The 21,778-nt window shown below is 41.1% G+C and overlaps 1 protein-coding gene across 1 annotated transcript in view; it reads left to right on the top strand.

Moving 5' to 3' along the window:
* Positions 1-21,778, top strand: part of LOC146374541 (uncharacterized) — a 31,274-nt gene that overhangs the window by 825 nt on the left and 8,671 nt on the right. Inside the window, exons 2-21 of the mRNA XM_084949204.1 lie at positions 4,602-4,657; positions 4,746-6,824; positions 7,478-7,600; positions 7,739-9,724; positions 10,589-10,722; positions 11,155-11,322; positions 11,528-11,707; positions 12,493-13,084; positions 13,227-13,376; positions 14,238-14,455; positions 14,922-14,997; positions 15,381-15,671; positions 16,301-16,537; positions 16,630-16,782; positions 17,054-17,232; positions 18,628-18,814; positions 18,912-19,031; positions 19,116-19,235; positions 21,484-21,504; positions 21,629-21,690. Of these exons, the coding sequence (XP_084805330.1) occupies positions 4,602-4,657; positions 4,746-6,824; positions 7,478-7,600; positions 7,739-9,724; positions 10,589-10,722; positions 11,155-11,322; positions 11,528-11,707; positions 12,493-13,084; positions 13,227-13,376; positions 14,238-14,455; positions 14,922-14,997; positions 15,381-15,671; positions 16,301-16,537; positions 16,630-16,782; positions 17,054-17,232; positions 18,628-18,814; positions 18,912-19,031; positions 19,116-19,235; positions 21,484-21,504; positions 21,629-21,690 (7,132 nt within the window). The remainder of the gene's footprint in view (positions 1-4,601; positions 4,658-4,745; positions 6,825-7,477; positions 7,601-7,738; positions 9,725-10,588; positions 10,723-11,154; positions 11,323-11,527; positions 11,708-12,492; positions 13,085-13,226; positions 13,377-14,237; positions 14,456-14,921; positions 14,998-15,380; positions 15,672-16,300; positions 16,538-16,629; positions 16,783-17,053; positions 17,233-18,627; positions 18,815-18,911; positions 19,032-19,115; positions 19,236-21,483; positions 21,505-21,628; positions 21,691-21,778) is intronic.

The raw sequence follows: 21,778 nt of genomic DNA on the forward strand, positions 1-21,778 counted from the left end.
AATACATTTTGCATCATTTTTACAATCTGGGAGCAAATAAAGTTTAAAAACTTTATTTTTTAAACTTTATTTAAAAAATTAAAGATTTTTAAATAAAATAGAGGATTTTATAGAGGTAGGAAGTACAAATTCTACATTACTGTACTTAACTATGTGCTTTACTTGAGTATTTATCTTTAGGTAATTTTACTTTTACTTCCTACACTTCAGCTTAAATATCTTTACTTTCTGTATGCATTTTTTCCACCTCTGGCTTTCACAGAGGCTTATATGTTGCACTATTTCTTAGAAGGCTGTCACTTATTTTGTTTACTTTTTCTTTTTGCAGCTAAATAAAGAAGATATATGTTAAGATGTTATGATAATATGTTCACAAGCCTGTCTCTTTTACTTTGGGCTGTGTAGGGAATATCTGTTTCCATGTTTAGAGTCTTTGTGCTGTGCTAAGCTAATCAAGTACAGCTTGACATGAGACTGGTATTTTTTTTAAATGGTCCAACCTTTTTACTCACAGAAAGTGTAGAGTACGGAAGAGCAGACCAATTAAAAAATCAGAGGACATAAAGTTTTAGCAAGACTAAGAGCGTTCGTGGCAATGGACTTCTTATTTGTCATTTGCTAAAGCAGGACTCCCCCTTAAAGAAGATTAATATGATTTACACTAGGCGTGCCCATATTGATGTAACTGGAGTCAGCCTCAGTACTGACTGTCCATCCAGAACCTTCTCCTGAGACACAGACAATAGTGTTGCATGCCCTGGAGACAGTCTTAACATTTAGATGGTAATCTGAGCCGAAGAAACGGGATTGTTGGTATTATTCTCATAATTTAGCTCAACTGTACTCAGAGTCATTTCCCATAAAAATGCTTTGACATTATGCCAAGAAGATTTTAAACCGAAGCCCTCACCTCAAAACTAACTCACAGTTGAAACGCTGAGTTTAATTTATCAACTGTAGTTATATATGTAAAAGGAGCCAATACTTATGTTTCCTGTGATAGGTGTTCATATTAAAAAGGTCAAAGTTTCAAATACTGAAAACCTGAGCAACTGTATTCACAACCAATTTATGTGAGCTGAAAAAACAAGAAATTAGTGTGTTTAAAACACTAATACTTTTTCCATTTTTGGATTTGTATACTATCAGTGATAGGAGATACCTCTAATTCAATTCAATCCAATTCAATTCAGTTTTGTTTATATAGCGTCAAATCACAACGACAGTCGCCTATATTGTACAGTAGACCCTATAATAATAGATACAGAGAAAACCCAACAATCATATGACCCCCTATTAGCAAGCACTTTGGTGACAGTGAGAAGGAAAAACTCCCTTTTAACAGGAAGAAACCTCCGGCAGAACCAGGCTCAGTGAGGGGCGGGGCCATCTGCTGCGACCGGTTGGGGTGAGAGAAGGAAAACAGGATAAAGACATGCTGTGGAAGAGAGCGAGAGATTAATAATAAGTATGATTCAATGCAGAGAGGTCTATTAACACATGTTGAGAGAGAAAGGTGACTGAAAGGGAAAAACTCAGTGCATCATGGGAATCCCCGGCAGCCTATGCCTATTGCAGCATAACTAAGGGAGGATTCAGGGTCACCTGATCCAGCCCTAACTATATGCTTTAGCAAAAAGGAAAGTTTTAAGCCTAATCTTAAAAGTAGAGATAGTTTCTGTCTCCCGAATCCAAACTGGAAGCTGATTCTGTCAAGGTTGGCTGAAGGAGAAGCCAAACGCTGGACTTTTAGAATGGAGAAAGTGTGTTTATTTACAGAGAAAACAGTGCCAGCAATCCACAGTGTGTGCTCTCCCAATTCCCCGTGCTGTGATTCCTCTCTGTGATGCGTGGTAGTGTTTCGTCCTCCTCGGTGCTGTGTTCAACAGTGTGCTGCTCCCTCCACACGTTTGCGTAATCACCCTGGAAACAAGAGATGCCACGATGAGTGCCGTCCCATCCACCGACAGACAAAACACATCAACTATTCCAACAAGAGAGTAACTGAAAACACGATTATACGAGCTGAGCACTAACTGTATTTCTAGATTAATTATCCTGCGCTGAGTAGAGCTCCTTGATTAGGCAGATCAGCAACAGGTGAGTGATTATCACAGGTGTGGCTGGCTCCAAGGCAGGGACTCTGCAGGCCTGGTGGGGCAGCAAAGCTGACATAACAACACACAGGGAAACGAGGAACCAGGAGCAGATCGCACCACAACCATAAATGATTAAGAAAGACAAATAAAACTCATAATATTCATTCAACTCAAAAATAACACATGATCCCTGGGTCACAGACTCAGACCCATGACAGGTTCCACAGAAGAGGGGCCTGAAAACTGAAGGCTCTGCCTCCCATTCTACTTTTAAATACTCTGGGAACAACAAATAAGCCTGCAGTGTGAGAGCGAAGTGCTCTAATGGGGTGATATGGTACTACAAGGTCATTAAGATAAGATGGGGCCTGATTATTTAAGACCTTGTATGTGAGGAGCAGGATTTTGAATTCAATTCTGGATTTAACAGGAAGCCAATGAAGGGAAGCCAAAACAGGAGAAATATGCTCTCTCCTTCTAGTCCCTGTCAGTACTCTTGCTGCAGCATTTTGGATAAACTGAAGGCTTTGCAGGGAGTTTTTAGGACTTCCTGATAATAATGAATTACAGTAGTCCAGCCTAGAAGTAATAAATATGATCTGCACCAAGGCCCAGTAATTAAGGAGGTTTTTTAGACCTCAACCAATCAGCAAATAATACCGGCTGACAATATTGCCTGCCAGTGTTAGCTATTTGCCATTTTATCGGCGTTGCAATTTATCAAAGTTAAAAAATGTTTTTAAAGTAAAGAAGAGATGAGAAAAACACATTTTAACTATTTTATGAGGGTTGCACAGTCCTGATCACCTTTTTTTGAATAATGGAGACATTTGAACTCTCATTCAGCAGCCTCGCCCAGTTTTAATGCAACTTAAGGAGAGTTCCAGGTATTTAGCTTGTAATGAGGTTGTCCTCTCCACTCACATTAATACGGCATTTTCAATTGCTCAAGACATAAAGACACAGGAATATTGATTTTACTATGTAATGCATGTTACATAGTGTTACATAGTAACATGCATTACAACAAAACAAAAAAACAGCAGACTTCCTTTACTTGACTTCCTTTAATGTGTAAAATCAATATTCCGTGGTGTTAATACCAGTGTTTGGAATGCCACAAATACAACTACCCAGCTGCTGAGCAATCGGTGATAAGTGCAAGTGAGTAGATTAAAAAAAAACATATAACAAAGGTTATAAAAACCGGTTCTAATTTTGTGTGTCCAAATAAATTTTAAAAAGTTGTCTTATATATTGGAAAATAGTACTTTTAAATCCCCAAAAACTGGTATCCAAAATCCATTACAAATGCTATAGCTGTCAGCTGTAATTACTTTTAACCTTTAATCATGCAAAGGAAGTAGAAAATATGGCAGTGGAATGGCGAACTGTGTTTCTTTCAGTTTACAACACAAAGAGGATGAACAGGTCAGGTAAATTAAAAAAGAACCTAAAAAAAACCCCAAAAAACAAATGAATAAATAATAAAAGTGCTTCACTTTTTTCATTTTGTAAATCTGGATTATCAGAGCAGAGCATTGTAATTACCTTAATTTCTTATTACTTCTCTGAAGTCAACAAAAAACTGAAAATTTTGTCATCATAATGCCGAAAATTATAACGTCATCAACAGAAATGATTTTTGCTTTTTGATCTTTAATACCATCACCCAGTTTGTGCAGCACATGACATTTTTTCAGAAGCCAAATAACTGCCAGATCTTACAAGTCCACAAAATCTATTTCTCCTTTTCAGACAAAAGACAAATTAATCACACAAAGACCTTTAATCGGGTTTGGGGCGTTTATTTTTAGGTGAAAGGAAATATTTGCTTTAAATATAAAACTCAATGTCTTCATTTATGGTAAAACCAGGTTGGAATATTTAGGCATGCTATGTCTTAGAAAGTGTTACGATTACTTTGACACTTCTTTTATTAAGTGAATGCGTTAACTATAGGAGATCTAATTTTATGGTATGATGTAGCCATAGTATATTTTTAGGAACTCAACAAAAACATGTTTTTTCTTATTGCAAACGACAGTCCTACTTAGATGGTGACTCAAGATAACCCCATAGGTTTATTTGTGTTAAATCGACCATAACAATGATGATGAGTGATGAAAGTAGGCCTGTAAGTAGAGTAAAAAAGGTAACACATGCTCTCTGGTTACAAAAGCCTAGTTACACACCAAAGCTTGACAAACAAACCTGGATGACATTTCACCTCACTCTACATAACGTAGAAACTGAGGCCACTGGGGTATAACATGGGTGTTTATCTGTACTTAGAGAGCTATAAAAAGTCTAAGTTGGATGAAATTCCTCTCTCCTTACCTTTGTATACCTTTGTATGAACTCTTCTTGTTTATCCATTGTCCAAGAAGAGTACAGAATGCCTACAATGTTTCTAGAAAAAGTATATTGTTGCATATGCTACTTTAAATAGTTATGGGCAGTTCCCATAATTTTCTTTTCATTCATTCATTTCCTTCACAGGTTTTCACTTCTGTGGCTGTTCAGTCTATTTGCAGTGCTGGATTACTGTGGTGCAGGTATCAGACTTCTGCATAATACCTTCAGGTGACACATGATCAGGTGCATCTTCTTTCAAGCTCATTTCTTGTCTTTATGTCTTTTCAGTTGATCTGAGGGACTGTGAGGAAGCAGGCAGCAATTGTGACCCCAACGCTGACTGTATAAGGATCAGTAACACCTTTACCTGTGCGTGTAGAATGGGCTACCAGGGCGATGGTCTGACGTGCAGCGACATCGACGAATGTGGCAGTGGCCTGAACAACTGCCACAAACAGGCAGACTGTACCAATACCTTAGGCAGCTATAACTGTGTCTGCCGCAGTGGATACACTGGAGATGGTACAACCTGCGAGGACGTAGATGAGTGTCAAAGAGACAACGGGGGTTGCCATGAATATGCCCTCTGTACTAACTTTGAGGGAGGACGAAAATGCCAGTGTAAAAGTGGCTTTAGTGGTAGCGGCTTTCAGTGTACTGATATTAATGAATGCACAACACCGAATATTTGCCATTGGAACGCCACCTGCACCAACACCCCAGGGTCTCACGTCTGTACCTGTAATCCTGGTTATAAGGGCAATGGAAAGTACCTATGTCTGGATGTAGATGAATGCTCAGAGATTCCAAACGTGTGTCCTTCTGGACGTGGCTACAGAGGTTGTAGAAACCTGCCTGGATCCTACAGTTGCGTATGCAGCCCTGGCTTTGAAAATATTGGAAAGAATTGTGTGGACATCGATGAATGTGCCGCTAGCACTTGCAGCCATTTTGCAGATTGTGAAAACAGCTTAGGGTCATACATGTGTACTTGCAAAAGTGGCTTTGCTGGAAATGGGCTGACATGCGTAGACATAAACGAATGCAATGGAAACAATGAATGTGACCCCAGGGCGGTGTGCATCAACAGGATGGGCAGTTATGAGTGCTCTTGTCCAGTTGGTTTTCTTGGAAACGGAAGACAGTGTAACGACATAAATGAGTGTGAAAGAACTAACATCTGTCCTTCTACCACTACCTGTGTGAACACTGGTGGCTCGTACTACTGTGACTGTGGCCGCGGCTTTATCTTTAATAACTCCCAGTGCATTGACGTGGATGAGTGCGTGCCCGGCCGCTGCAGCCCCTACGCAACCTGCACGAATTCACCTGGGTCCTTCTCTTGTCAGTGCATGGAGGGATACAGGGGCGACGGTTTTACCTGTGAGGATGTAGATGAATGCTCGCAGGCTAAGCAGTGCCACACCAGTGCTCTGTGCATTAACCTTCCAGGCTCCTACAACTGTACTTGTCAGGTGGGTTATTCTGGAGATGGGATACAGCAATGCAGGGATATAAATGAGTGTTTGGTGGATAACGGAGGTTGCAGAAACAAAGCTACATGTGTCAACAATCAGGGATCCTTTTCATGCCTGTGTCAGCCTGGCCACGTCTTGATTAACCGTACTCTTTGCCAGGATATAAATGAGTGCAAGGAATTGAAGAATCCCTGTGGCATGAATGAAGAGTGCAATAACACCGATGGGGCGTACCAGTGCCCATGCCGGGTTGGGTACTACCGCCCTGGTAGCAACATGAATTGCATCGATATTGATGAGTGTAAAGACAACCCATGTCATGTCCATGCCACGTGTATCAACACGCAAGGCTCATACACCTGCACCTGCAAGAGTGGCTTTGTAGCAAACGGCACTCAGTGCGTGGATGCAGACGAGTGTTCTCAGAAGGATATATGCCACGCACGAGCAAACTGCACTAACCTAATAGGGAACTTCTTATGCACTTGTCAGGAGGGTTTCAGGGGCGATGGCTTCTTCTGTCAGGACGTGGACGAATGCTCCATCTCTAATACAACCTGCTCCGCTTTCTCAACATGTATCAACTCGGCCGGTTCTCACGTCTGCTCATGTTTGAATGGTACAGTGGCCTTTAATAACACTTGTGTGCCACCCAGCCCACTGTGTGACCCTGCGTGCCACAGTCGCGGCCTGTGCCACCGTTCACCAACTGGATACCAGTGCGTTTGTGACCTGGGCTACACGGGCAATGGACTCACTTGCTCCGACATAGACGAGTGCCAGAGGGAAAATGTTTGTCCTCAAAATGAAATGGAGTGTAAAAATATCCCAGGATCATTTTCCTGCACCTGCAAACAGGGCTACACTCTCAATGGAACTCAGTGTGTCGGTAAAACAAACTTTTCATATGTCTCACAATTACTCTGTCAAGGCATGTTTAGCACTTTATTATAAAGTTAAAAAAACAAAATTCTCAATAATATAAATGCGTATCTCTCATATATGGTTTGATTGGGCTTTTTATTCAAACTGTTTAAGAAACCAAGCTTAATACTGATTAACAAACCACCCGCTCTTCCTGGATCCAGAATAATGAGTTACTTCATTTATAGTATTCATTTCCTAATATTTGTTTTAACCTCCTAGGACCTGGCTTCCAATGTGGAATCACATTTTGGGTTGTCTAGACTAAAATACAAAAATTTTGCTCTACAAGGGCTTGATATACACTTACAAGGACTCTTCTATTGGAATTTAAAGCGAACGTCCTTATATGCGGATCTACTTTTTCTCAGAAACAAAAATCAGGTTAAAAAAATCACATAATTCTTTGTTTTTACATTCATCAGGTCCCAATCAGCCCAAATAGCAAAGAGAAATTAAAAATGCATGCCATGGAAGAGTTTGGGTCTTAGGAGGTTAAACTTGTATGTATTTTATCTCACTTCTAGATTAAAGTTTGCATATAAAATTTTTTTAATCTATATTATTTTCCTTTTTTTTCTACCCTACCTTACACCTCATTTCCTGTTACCTTTGTAGATGTGAACGAATGTGAGACAGGTCAACAGGATTGCAGTGAATTTGCTAAGTGTGTCAACACAGTGGGCAGCCATTCCTGTTTCTGTCTCAGCGGTTTTACGGGTGATGGAAAAAACTGCTCTGGTAAGTAATAAATCCTCATTTAACCTTCAATTGGAAAAATTGGTTCTTTTGCACCAATCAGTGGACTTTCTTTGAGCTTTTTTTTAGCACCATTCGGAGCTGTTTCGCTGACACTGTCCCATTTTGGATAAATTATAGACTTCGATGAGTGCCAAGGCCAAAACGAAGGATGCCACCCAGCTGTCAGCTGCACTAACACACCTGGATCATTCTCCTGTGTCTGCCCACTTGGCATGGAGGGAAATGGCTTTGACTGTCAGGATGTGAACGAATGCCAGGAGAATAGTACCCTGCCACACAACTGCAGCGCCTTAGCTTTATGCCTCAACACCAACGGATCCTACCGCTGCCAGTGCAAGCATGGATACCAGGGTGATGGCTTTGTGTGTGATGATGTGGATGAATGTCAGCTGGTCACAGCCTGTAGCAAGAACATGACGTGTAGCAACATTCCCGGATCGTACACCTGTTCATGTATCTTGGGACGGGAGTACAACAAGGGCACATGTGTGAATGAAACAACCTGCCTGAACGCTAGTGCCAACTGCCACCCACTCGCCAAGTGCCTTCCACATGAGGGTTCCTTCTACTGTCAGTGTGCAGATGGTTATGAAGGAACAGGAACTGACTGCTGGGATGTGGATGAATGTGGCAAACTACAGCATCAAATCTGTCCTGCCTTCTCCAACTGTTTCAACACAAATGGTTCCTTCATCTGCACATGTTGGAGTGGTTTTCAAGACAACGGGACACACTGTCTGGATATAGATGAATGTGCGATGGGTGACTTCCCTTGCCCTGACAACAGTACCTGTACTAATCTAGAAGGGAGCTACAAATGTACCTGTGACCCTGGATTTACAAGGAATGGCACTCTGTGTGTGGACATAGACGAGTGCTCACTTGGCCTTACTCTGTGTCCTAAATTTTCCAACTGCTTAAACACAATTGGATCTTCTTTTTGTAAATGCTGGGAAGGTTACCAAGGAAATAGCACTGTCTGCGAGGAGATCAATGAATGCCTAGATAACATTACCTGTCCGGAACATAGCAGGTGTATCAACACCAATGGTAGTTACCTGTGTCCTTGCGACAGAGGATTTTCCAGCGTCGATAACTTGTGTGTGGACATTGATGAATGTAGTAACAAAGAACTAGGGGAGCTTTGCACCAATGGAACATGTGTCAATGCTATTGGCTCATATTTCTGTGAATGTGTCAAAGGATTCTGGAGTAACAATACGGAATGTGTAGATGTGGATGAGTGCTCAAACTCTTCAGTGTGCCAGCCCCATTCCACATGCGTCAACATCCACGGGTCTTACAACTGCCCCTGTAATGAAGGGTTCAAACTGAATGGTACTGAGTGTCAGGACATGGATGAGTGTCAGGAACCAGAAAACAGCCAGTGTCCAGAGCACTCATTTTGTAACAACACCATAGGGTCCTTCCTCTGTCAGTGCTCTCCGGGGTACAAAACCATTAGCTCAGGCTGTGAGGATATTAATGAATGCAAAGACACCAACGCCTGCCGCTTTGACCAAGTTTGCAAAAACCTGCCTGGATCGTACAGCTGCTCTTGCCCATTGGGATATCATGAAGAGAAGTTGGCATGTGTTGACACCGATGAATGCAAGGATTCACCTTGTCACCCAGTGGCACGTTGTTTGAACACACCCGGATCCTTTTCATGCCACTGCCCAACAGGTTTCAATGGAAACGGCTCCTGGTGCAGAGATGTGGATGAATGCGCTGCCTTGAGTAAACCATGCCACCCTCTTGCTCACTGTCACAACACCCCAGGCTCATTTGTTTGTATATGTATGCCAGGGTTTATGAGTTTGGGGCCATTGTGTGTGGATATTAATGAATGCAATGCCATGAATGGGAATTGTCACTCTGCTGCCACATGTATCAACAATGTAGGAGGTTTTAAATGCTCGTGCAACCAGGGCTGGAAGCCCACCAATGACAACGGTCATGGAAAAGAAGGATGTGCAGACTTGAACGAGTGTGCGTCACTCCATCCATGTCGTGGGGAATCGTCCTGTATTAACCTACCAGGGTCTCATACCTGCTCCTGTCTGAGAAACAGCACATTATGCAGAAGGATAACTTTGACGGGTTGGCTATGTCTTAGTTAATCACCTTAATAATTATACACTGATGTTTGTGTTTGAAATGTGAATATTTTCTTATTTTACGTTCTCAAAACTTTCTTTTGGTCAAATTATGCATTATCCAAACAAAAGGTTTTCACTGTGCTACAAGCATCTATTAGCCCTTCTGTCAAATTTGCAAATTCTCAAAAACAGCCTGCAAATAATGCTAAGCCTCTTGAAATTAATTTGAGGGGTATTCATGTAACTTCATTAAAATATATTGTGTAATTAAAAAGGCGTTTGTTAGTATACCTGCGTTGCCTTACTGATTAAGCTAACATTCCTGCAAAATGAGAAAACAAAATGAAAACAAAAAACAAAGAAATAAGAAAACCTTACCTTTATTTACACGTTTTCAGTCGATGGTTGTGGATTCAAAGTGCTTTCTTATATTACCGCTGAGGTGGTTAAATATGTTTATCTAACACAATGTAGATTAGGCTGCTAGCTGAACGTAGTGTTTTCAGTGGGAGAAACACTTCGTCACTCATCCAAGTGACTTCTTCAGTCCTCAGTGGAGACTTGGATCAGTGACAAACACTACCTTCAGATTAAAAGAATCAACTTTATGTACCTTTCTGTCTTTTCTGGATGATTGAGCATGCTTTAAGAAAGTTTTCAGCATGTTGTATTAGCAAAAAGGACAATAGTCTAGCTCACAGCACGTTAGGGTAGCAGTAAAGCTCAGTTGGATTACTTTTAATGACACATAAACAATCAAAACAATAATTGTGCATGTTTACAGCAAACTGATTTGCATAGTTGATGACTTTAATATGTTCACATTAATATGTAACTTATTAATTTTCTGTTATTCCCCCCACAGAGGGCAATCTGTTTCCCTATGGAGATGATGTCGGGGATAATGAAGTAAACATAGACACAGAAGATGGAAATTCTCCATATATCACACCACCAATGGGCTTCCCCTTCATGGGGAAATTGTACGACAGAATTTATGTGAGTTCTTACTACAATTATCTATAAATACTAGAACGAAAGTGCCCAATTTATCACAATGTTGTAGAATGTTCCTGCAAAGTAGCAGCAACTATTGAGAAATGTTTAAATCGTGATGCAAATGCAGTAATATAATAGAAACAACACATTTCAGAAATGAGGATGACATTTTCTTACTTACGCATTACGCATACTGTACATGCAATGTACTAATTGCAGCAGGGTATTAGCCACAAAATATGCAAATAATGTAGATTTTACTTAAAGGTTTACAGCAGTGGGAGTTCTTGCACTCAGCTCTTTATAATGAAGTAAATATAGTGAGGAGAGCATATTAATATACAGTAAAATTTGCCATAAATATCGAGTTTCATAGGAGAAGATTGGTATTTTAATGTGTGTCTGATATTGTCTCTCCTTTTGTTTTCTTAGTTTTCTGATAATGGGCTTGTCCAGTTTCAATCTGTTGTTGAGAATGAGCAGTATCTCCTCCCGTCTCCTTTCGCCAGTGGTTTCCCTGACCACATGAACTTGACTTTGTTAGCTGTGTTCTGGGATGATGCAGACCTCACTCAAGGGAATGGACGGCTCCTCTATCAGGTTCAATGCCATCAGATGTCATTGTTGAGCTAGGATCAAAATGACTTTTGAAGTTCATTTTACATGATTTTGTTTGGTTGAAACAATAAAGTAAAACCGAGACAAAGAACAACCTAGTTTTCTTTTAAAGAGATACAGCTTACAGAGCAAGCTCACCATGGTGTACTTGCTTTGTTTTAATACTCCCTTTCTTGTTAAATGTTAGGAATACCACACACGGAATGTGTCAGATGTCTACTCCCAGGTAGTGGTTAATCGTACGGCTGAGGAAGTAACAAAATTTGAGCGCCTGAAAAACAAGCCAGCTTTTACCCCTGCCTGGATCCTCAAAATCACCTGGGACGATGTGATGCCTGTCTCCTTCCAGAAGGTCAGCTTCTCAGAGGTGAGTGTCAGCCAACACTTGCATTCTTATTTTATATGGACATGTCACACAAACATTGCATATGGTCATAATCAGTAGTTTCATAAGAAAGCAATATAAAAAGAGCAAAAGTGGGTTTTGATGTTAATGATGTTTGTAAAAGTTTTGCTTTATTATACTATTTTCAAAACTACCAAACTCCATCTCACAACAATGCAGTAACATGCTTTTGTGTGTGTGTGTGTTTTTTTTTACTATAATACTGGGCTAAATATGTTCACATTCATAGTGTTTACTGGAAAAGTTAATGACCAGTTTATAATCTGAACCTCTGATTCAGGCTCTACCTGTTCCTGAAAGCTCTTATGTACCAGTGCCAGTAAAAGGTTTGATTGAGCAGGGAGTGTAACTGGTTACTTGTCAGATTGACCTCATTTACGTGTTATTCTTTTATGCAACGTGAGCCTTTTGAACAGTAAGCTGAAAGAAAGGCATTCAGTCCTGAGTCCTGGAACATGCTGTTTTATTTAGCTCTGGTGCCACCTTGGGGCTGTGTTGCCCTGAAGGACTTGAATGCAGAGTGCAGTGATATCTGCTGCCACCAGTCTTCACTTTTCACTTTCACTTTTACACTGTTACACACTCTAAGCTCTTGTTGCTCTTTTGTACTGACAATACTAGAAGCAAAGTACATCAAAACAAAAGCACACATTTATTAGCCACTTTGAATAAGTGATTGAATTCATTAGATTTACTTATTGTTGCAACATGTTGAGTTAGTTAAAGTTAATGTTTGTTATTTTTAGAGCAACACTTTCCAGTGTATCCTGACCACAGACGGAGCGCGTTCCTTTGCCCTCCTGCGATACGGGGAGATGAAATGGGGCCCAGGTCAGAGAAAATACCACGATGCTCTTATCGGCTACACAAATGGAAAGCTGTCTATCAAGGAAATCCCAGTCCCTCCTGAAAACCTCTTTGGCCCTGGGGGAAGATACAGGCCTCAGCAAGTGAAAGGAACCATGGGGAACTTAGGCCAGCTGGTCTATGATTTGACAGAACCGACGGGGTCAGACGTAGATCCCGGCTTCAGGTGCCAGGAGTGGGCAGTGATGGAGCCTGATCCTGATGAGTGGACAAAAGGGCTGCCTGCCTGTCCCTGCACACGGAACCAGGTTCTGGAGGATCTGTCATTTATGCAGGATACATCTGTGCCTAGTCCAACTGTGGTGAAGCTGAGGGGTCAGCGGTGGGGGAGTGCACAGGGGCAGACCTTCCGCTCAGTCCTGTCCAATATATATGGCTCAGGGAAGAGGTGTGTGTATGAACCTGATGGTGCCCTGCTAGCTGGATACAATGAGCGCTACTTCTCTGGATACAGCATACAGAAACATATTGGTAATTCAGGCATTTTCTTTTGTCAAATCAGCCACAAAACTAGTATAACTACTAACTAACATATTAGTGTAATGTACAAACTTGTCACGGCCGCTTGATGAAATAACACGACTATGTTATTTTATTAAACTTCTCTCTTCAGATGACGATCTCCTGCCCTTTCAATGGTGTTGTATGGAGTCTCCACTTTGCCACTTTTACCTCGACAAGAGGCCGCTGGACCGCTGTCAAGGTTACAGCTGGACTAGACCTGACGGCTTCACCCAATCCAAGAAGGTGACACAGGGTATAGGTGAGCGGCTGCTCCATTTTAAGAAAAACGAATACATATCAATCTGTCTGTATAAGTAAGTGTCACGGCTGAGAAGCCGGTGTGTTTTTGATGTGGACCCAAGTGGATGAACTTTAACAAAAGGCGAGTCGTTTATTTTGCTGAAAAACATGAATACAAAAGGCAAAAAATGAACAGTGGCGAAAACTGAAACTAAAACCCAAACTAGTAAAACCTAGAACTTTCAAAATAAAACAGAAATATAATAGAATGTAGACGTGACAACACAAGCTTGACAGTAGACATGGAAACACAAACACATGACTCACTGGGGAAACAGAACAAAAAGAGAGACATATGGGAACAGATGAGGAAGACAAAAGCACGGGCATAACTACACGTTAAACATAGAGGACGCCCATATGGAAAAGATATACATAAATCTTATAAAGTTTCTTGTGTGAAACTTGTATGAAAAGCATACAAGAGTGAAAACAGATATAAGGTCCCTTGAAAAATTATATAAATGAAACTTGTATGTTTTGGATACTTACTAAAACAGTATATGAAAGTAATGAGGAAGTGGCCACTTTCATGAGTAAATCATATAAGCCTGATATGATTCACTATATGAAGTAAGCCAAGTCTTTTTTTCTATTTCTTTTCCATATGGGCAAGACAGACAGAAGACTGGAAAAGACTCATAAACACATGAATAAAAACTAGAATAAAACTCAACTAACCTAACTAAATAATAACACAAAAACTTAACATTATCGCAATCTAACATAAAAAAAATCTAAAAGCTGGGTCACAGGCTCAGCCCCTGACAGTAAGATGTGAAAAACGTTTTAATTTCTCAATCCCCCCCCCCCCATGCAGCAATGGTGTATGGCAGCCTCCATTTCATCACCTTCGATGGGAGAACGTACTCCTTCAAGGCCCTGGGAGAGTTTGTGATATTGCGTCTCTCATCTGCCACCGGCTCTAATATCTTCACCCTGCAAGGACAGATTGACAGGCTACACCCAGACGCAAACAGGATCACTGAAGTCCCAGCGGTGGTGCGCATGGCTGCCTTCTACCAAGGCATTGGCAAGGTCAGGATAAGAGCGAGAAAGTCTGTGTGCGCTAAAGGAATAGTTCCATTTGGGAAAGCATACATATTCACTTCTGGGAGTTAGCCCAGGAGATGGATTTTTAGCTTAAGTGAGATTTTCTAAGCTAAACTTATCATCTCCACTTCATTATAAAATGCACATGGCGGTAATCCTCTAACTTTCGGGAAGTAAACAGATGATTACACTTCCTTTATTTTCCATGAAATAGTAGAAATCTGCTGCAAATAGATCTATATCAATTTGACTGAACATGTGCGATCATCTCTGTTGTGGCAGGTACATGAGGTTCAGTGTCAAAATCTTTAGGCAGTAATGAATTTATCTGAAATCAATTTTCCTATGCTTCTTTTGTTGCAAGATGCATGCAGGCTTAAATAGATATTAGATGATACTGCTGATATTCCATGGATGAACCAAGCTCCAGATAAACATTTGAAATTTTCAGATTGAATGGAGGAGTTCAGAGAAGGACAGCAGACTGCGAGTTTTGGTGGATGACGTTGAAGTCCCAGTCACCGATGGTAATAATCACCACACACATCTCAAGGGGATCAAGTGTATATTTTTATTCTTAAAGTGTACTAGAGAAGCTTTGCATGCCGCTGGTGGGTGAGGAGTCTGTGATCGCAGCCTGAGCCGTGTGCCTGAGATGACCAAATAAGGCTCATTCAAAGTCAACACATTTAATACAATCATCCATCACTGTAACAGTGTATACATGACTAAAAAGGAGGAAAAGCAGTAATAATAGATCCCTTTTAAAAACTATGTAACAATTATATAACAGTAAATCATCAAATTTGAACCTAGGCACGTGTATGAAGTATTACAGATTTGAAACCTATTATAAACAACACATTACAGTCTTAACTATATGATGCATATATGTTTGCTGTCCATTCAGGTCTTGTACATGCCAGTAAGAATAACTTTGCAGTGCGCTGTACTGAACTGCAACGCTGCATGGCTGTGTATGCCAACGGCCTCCACGTGGTGGTGTGGCGAAGTGGGGGTAGCAATCAGCTGTGCGCCTTAGTGGAGGTTCCTGAGACCTTCTTCAACCGCACCGTGGGTCTCATGGGCCTCTGGAGCGCCAACCCCTCTGATGATTTCCTCATGTCCGATGGCAAGGCCATTCGCTCGACGGATGTCAGCACCCCTGCAGAGGAAAAACTGCATCTCTTTGGTTTGTCCTGTGAGTGGATCATTGCTGTTTTTAGAAACAGGTTGGGGCATTTTGAGAATTAGCTTAATACAAATCATTTCTGAGAGGAGTGTTTTTATTTGATTTTATTTCATCAGTTTGTCTGAAGCACAACTCCAAATGAATGCTATGCTGCCACTAGGTGGCAAAAGTCTACGACTTAAGCTTGTGTTACTGTTTTTATTTATACTCTTGAGCTGTGCTGTGTTCCCTTTTGAGGTTTCTGTTGTTAAAGCATTATCCTTAATACTAAACATCTACAGATTCAGATTTATTGGAGCAGGGGTTCTAGAAACTTTTCTGAGGACTTACTTCAAGTTTTAAAACAATTTAACTGATTTATGCTTAACATCTCTTGTGGACTGACTCAATATTCCCCCTTGCTTGCCAGCTAGCTGGCTAATAAGCAAAACAACACTGCAGCAGAAACAGCTTGTTGTAGAATTTAGTAAATTCATGACAGACTGAAGAGATGTATTGCATTAACATCAACATTTCTGGCCCAAAGATAACAGGAGATGAAGCATAAAACAGAATTTGCTCATTTTAATTGTGTATGTGTACTTTTAAACGATGCAGTATAATTTTAATCGTGTGTGTGTGTGTGTGTGTGTGTTTAGGGGCAGTCCCAGGCCCAGAGAGCCTATTGTCCTCTCTAACTCCTATGAATTCACTGGTGGTCACCCCCACTGAGAACCTGCTGAAAAGCATCAGTCCTGCTGAGATTGAAGAGCTGACAAGAACCTGTAAAAGCAGCAAGCAATGTGTCCATGACACACTAGCAACCGGTGTTCCTGAACTGGGCCAGGAGACTCTGAAAGCTGAGACAGAATTTCAAAATCTGGCCCTGATCAAAGGTAAACTTGTCTGAACTCGTCTCTAAAAAACAATGGTGCATTTTTATCACTGACCTGTAATAATTAGATACAGTGTTTTTGTGATCTGGCAGGTAACATGCCTCCCATAGTGACACAGCCCACAGTGATCCGCTCTCAGGTCAAATCCCAGGTCAGCGTTCAGATCATCGCTGAGGATGCCAACAGAGACAACATCACTTATTCGCTGCTCTTACCCAGGCCTCCCCAAGCTTCGATCAACAGCGGTGAGACACCTACTCAGACTCTCCGTACCTAGCTCCATTTGTTGCTGTTACAGATGATGTTACTGTTGACATTTGTTAGAGGGATGGAGAGGCTGCCGCTGTAGCCGGCAGTGCAGTCTGTCAGCAGATGGGACATTTCAGAGCTGAGTCAGTAGACTGTAATGCTGAGAGTGACAAGCACAAGACACAAAATACACAAAACACGAAAAAATATGAAATGCTGTTTCGGTGATGTAGGTGTTTACAGCCTCTTGTGTTCTCTCCTGTCCAGGTAATGGCTACCTGACTTGGACCCCTCTAAGCACCCAGCCTGTCCAGCTGAGCATCAAGGTCAGTGACAAACTGGGCAGCTCCCTCTTCACTCCCATCCTGCGTGTCTGCAACTGCCTCAACGGAGGAACGTGCCAGTATGACAGCATCACTGAAAACCATCTGCAGGGAAAGTTTCAGGTGCTCTATTGTCTCAGTTGAGCTGACACTTTCATCTAACTGCAGCATTTCTTGTCATGGCATTCATGATTTCTGTTTACAAAATTGCAGCTTTGTGCCAGTGTCAACCTTGAACAGCGATAAGCAGGTGTAACTGAAGATGATGTAGTGGCAGCCCTGACAAAAACTCATAGTATACTGAATGTTAATCATCCCTAAAAGAACAAAAATATATGTATTTATATCCTCCTACTCTTTGACTAGGAGGTGTCACAACACAGGCAACTGTAGCCAGTGTTGCCAACTTAGCGACTTTGTCACTATATTTAGTGAGTTTTCAGACCCCCTTAGCAACTAGCGACAAATCTGGCTACTTTTTCTGGTGTTATTGGAGACTTATTTATGACGACTTTTTGACATGAAAGCGCGTATCGCTCTTCTCAACAAGCAGCGGTGCTGCCGTGGGCACCTCGCCCGTGCCAAAGCGCTCACGGGCGGAGGATAGTCCTCCCTCCGCTGCTATCAGGGCAGGAGATGTTCACACCTATTGGGTCCAAACTGCAAATGAATTGCGCATGAGCGAAGCCGCTGCTCCCGCACTGACTGTAACGCAGTCAGATCTTCTTTTACTGTTATGCTGTTTTGTGGATCACAAGGTTTAAAACTGCTTATAAACACACACACACACACACACAAAGTAACTCCACCAGAGTGCCTTTTTCGGGTAACTTTTGCCGGTGGAAGCCCGGATAAAGGAGCAGGGTTGGAATTGTGACATTAAAAAAACAATAATTGCTCAAATAAATTTAATTTGTAGTTCTAAATAAATTCTAAATGCATTTAGGATGTTTTTTACTCACTTTACGTCTCTTCCACGATGTTATTTTTCTCTCCTACAACGTAGGTTACAATTACATTAGCATGACCAACTATGCAAATTAGGCGATGACGTCATTTAGCGACTTCTAGTGACTTTTAGGACAGCCAATAATTTTCCTTACTGAGGAGTTGGCAACACTGACTGTAGCTAATACCTTTGCTAACTTAAGTCACTCAACTGGACACTTCAACTATGTTTCTGCTGTTAATGCCTTTTAGCATTATTAACTGACCTGTGCAATAGAGGCATACACTTTATGGAGCGTGCTAACCCTGCTCGCTAGTTAGCTGATTCTCTTCTAGGTTGTTTTTCCCCTGAAAAGACCAAATACCTCCTTCAAAATGTCCAGTCCAGTCCTGAAACCAGTGGGCAACCTCACAGTGGCCACAACTGTGTTTTATTTACAGTCTGTGGTTTGGGCCTTCTTAAGGAAAGGGCAACCAATCTGAAGAAAGTTAGTTTATTGAAAGGGAGAGGGCAGCTTTGTGGTGAAATAGGAACGCTATGTGTGATCTACAATGTGCCTAACCTTCCAGGTGGTGGGGTGTCTGTGTCCAACGGGATTCAGTGGGAAATTCTGTGGGAACACTACAGATTTATGTCAAGGCGAGCCCTGCTTCCGAGGAGTGCAGTGCCGATCAGAGTCTGGCCAGTTCACCTGTGGTGAATGTCCTGATAATACTTTTGCTAATGGGAAAAAAGGATACAAGTGCTTTGAAAGTAGTATGTAGATTTTTTTTTTACTTGTCATCACATTATCACCTTCTAAAAACCACCATGACTGACCCCATAATTTCACCCTGCACCTTCCTTTTCCCAGACATGTGCATCCCTCCTTTTCCCTTCCCCTGCCACAAATATGCTTATTGCAACAGCACAAAACAGAGCTACACCTGCACATGTATGGAAGGCTTTAACGGAGATGGACACAACTGCACAGGTAGTGAGCACTCAGCACTCGAGCATGAATAATAACGCAGCTTTTTAAAACGTCTTCACTTCATTCTTTGTGTCTGTATTATAGATGAAGACGAGTGCATGGACATTCTGAACTGTCAAAATGCCAAGTATGAGTGTAAGAACAAGCTTGGCACCTATGAATGCATCTGCAGATATAAAAACTCCAAGGATGATGAAGGATGTGGTATGTTGACCCTCACATGTAGTGGACTATTGTGGCAGTCAAAGTCTAAATATCCATAAATGCATTAGAGTGAGTCAGATGACAGTTTGCGGATACTCATGTAGCTCTAGACAGGTGTGTAATTTGTGAGTTGTGTAATGTGAGGAATAAACAGTTTTGGCACAAATAGCAAGCCCCAGACATTATATTTAATATTAATATTTACACTTATAAGTGTAGAGGCTGACACAATGCACTTATTTAGCCTATAAGAAAAAATTGTCTCAAGAAAAAATAAAAAACTAAATAGGTTTTTCTATGTCTTACCCAGTTTCATATGGAGAAGTTTTTACTTAGCGAGTGAGTTGGTTAATGACTAGTTAGTGACAAAGAGTACTTCCTCTTTTTGATGACCGTTTTAAACTTTCTTTGAACTGTGGAAACTTTAACAGGTGTTCAACACATAGCTTCCACTGTAGTTATTATAATACCTCTAAAGTTACAGCAGGAAATCAAATAAATGTACACACACTAGATTCAAAAAGCTTCAACAACCCTGAAACAGCAAATGAATCCAAACCATTTATCGTCTTTTACTTGGAACCTATCCCAGCTAGGGGAGGTCACCAGTCTGTCGGCTATCACAAGAGACAAGTAAGCATTCATGCTCACATTCACATCTACAGATGTAGCTGACATACATGTCATTGGACTGTGCATAGGAGGAAGCTAGAATACCTGCGAGAACATGTGAACTCCACATGTAATAAATACAACAGAGGATTTAAATCCAGGACCTATTTGCTATTCAGTTCAATTCAGTTTTATTTATATAGGGCCAAATCAAAACAACAGCAGTTGCCCCACGGTGCTTTATATTGTAAAGTAAAAACCCTACAATATTCGAGAGAAAACTCCAACATTCAGACAACCCTCTATGAGAAAGACCATGTCACTTTATAATGCTGGGTACAAAATGATTGTTTGGCTAAGGATAGTACAGATGTGCAAACATCCTCTTGCCAGCTGATACGACTCATATTGAAGCTGCTGACAGCTGGATCATGCTAAAGGAATTCAACTCTTCAATTCAGTTTTATTTATACAGCGCCAAATCACAACACTGTTGCCTCAAGGCGCTTTATATTGTAAGGTAGACCCTACAATAATACATACAGAGAAAAGGCCAACAATCACATGACCCCCTATGAGCAAGCACTTTGGCGACAGTGGGAAGGAAAAACTCCCTTTTAACAGGAAGAAACCTCCAGCAGAATATTAAATTCCGTTCTTTTGAATTCTTTTGGCGACAGAGAAAGACTGAACTCAGAGTGGTCAAGCTCAATAAATAATCTTTATTTTACATTTCCGGAAATGGAGACCTGAACACACGAACACACACGCTCAGGTCTGAATTCTTTGCCAGCTAAATCCGTATTTCTGCACTACGTCACACCGACACACAGTTTACTTAGTTCCGCTTTTTGTATCTGGTTTATTAATATGCCTGTGCAGCTCTGCGCTAAAACTTCCTGTTCTCTGCAAAAGCATGCAGTTTCCTGTCAGTACTTTTGGCTCAGATTCTACTCAGAGTTGGCCCTTTTAGACTGGAAGCAAACTATATTAAAAGCAAGTAACAATAAGCACTAAATAAGCACTAACAATATATTAATTTTGTGACAAGAACCAGGCTCAGGGAGGGGTGGGGCCATCTGCTGCGACTGTTTGAGGGTGAAGAGCGGAAGATAGGGTAAAAGACTCACTGTTGAAGAGAGTCAGAGATTAATAATAACTAATGTTTAAATGCATAGTGACATATAAACACCAAGAGAAAAGAGGTGAATGAAGAGGAAACCCCCAGCAGAATAGGTATATTGCAGCGTAACTAAATGAGGATTCAGGGTCACCTGATCTAACTCTATGGTTTATCAAAAGGGAAAGTTTTAAACCTAATCTTAGAGATATAGTGCTCTACATACTGCACTGTGCAGCTGAATTCAGGAATCAAAACAGGAATCCAAAACTGGATTATGACCATGACACTTTCTAAATATGCTCTAACTCATGGTGCCTACTTCCATCATTTATGTACAGCCTATTGATGAAACTGACTCTCTTAAAAGTGATGGAGTAATACCATCACCTCCACACTCAGAAAGGCACAAATTGAAGTTGCTGTAGTCTCTGCATATGTAAAAACTGTAGTTGTGCTCTACAGCAGAGCATACCTGCTGGTTTATTATAACTCAGCTAATGTGTTTCTCTGCAGGTGACTCTCCTAATCCCCCAGGTAAGCGCTACCATATAGTTTCCCCTGTAGCTTCATCACAGCTCACCTGTTCCTCTGGTGTTTTATGGAAAACATCCGCGTTTATTATAGCAAAGATGCTTAAAGCTGCTCTTTCTGCCGACAGGCTATAACATGTTCAATGTCTCTGTGATCTGGAAAAAGAACGCAGCTGGTGGGATCCAACAGGTGTGTTTGTACATCAGAGATGTGTGGTAACACGTTCATCTGTAACAGTAATACAGGTTTATCAGTAGTTTACAATCATAATCTCTTT

This window comes from Perissodus microlepis, chromosome 13 (genome assembly GCF_051167445.1).
Source record: "Perissodus microlepis isolate ML-2025 ecotype Zambia chromosome 13, ASM5116744v1, whole genome shotgun sequence".
NCBI lineage: Eukaryota > Metazoa > Chordata > Actinopteri > Cichliformes > Cichlidae > Perissodus > Perissodus microlepis.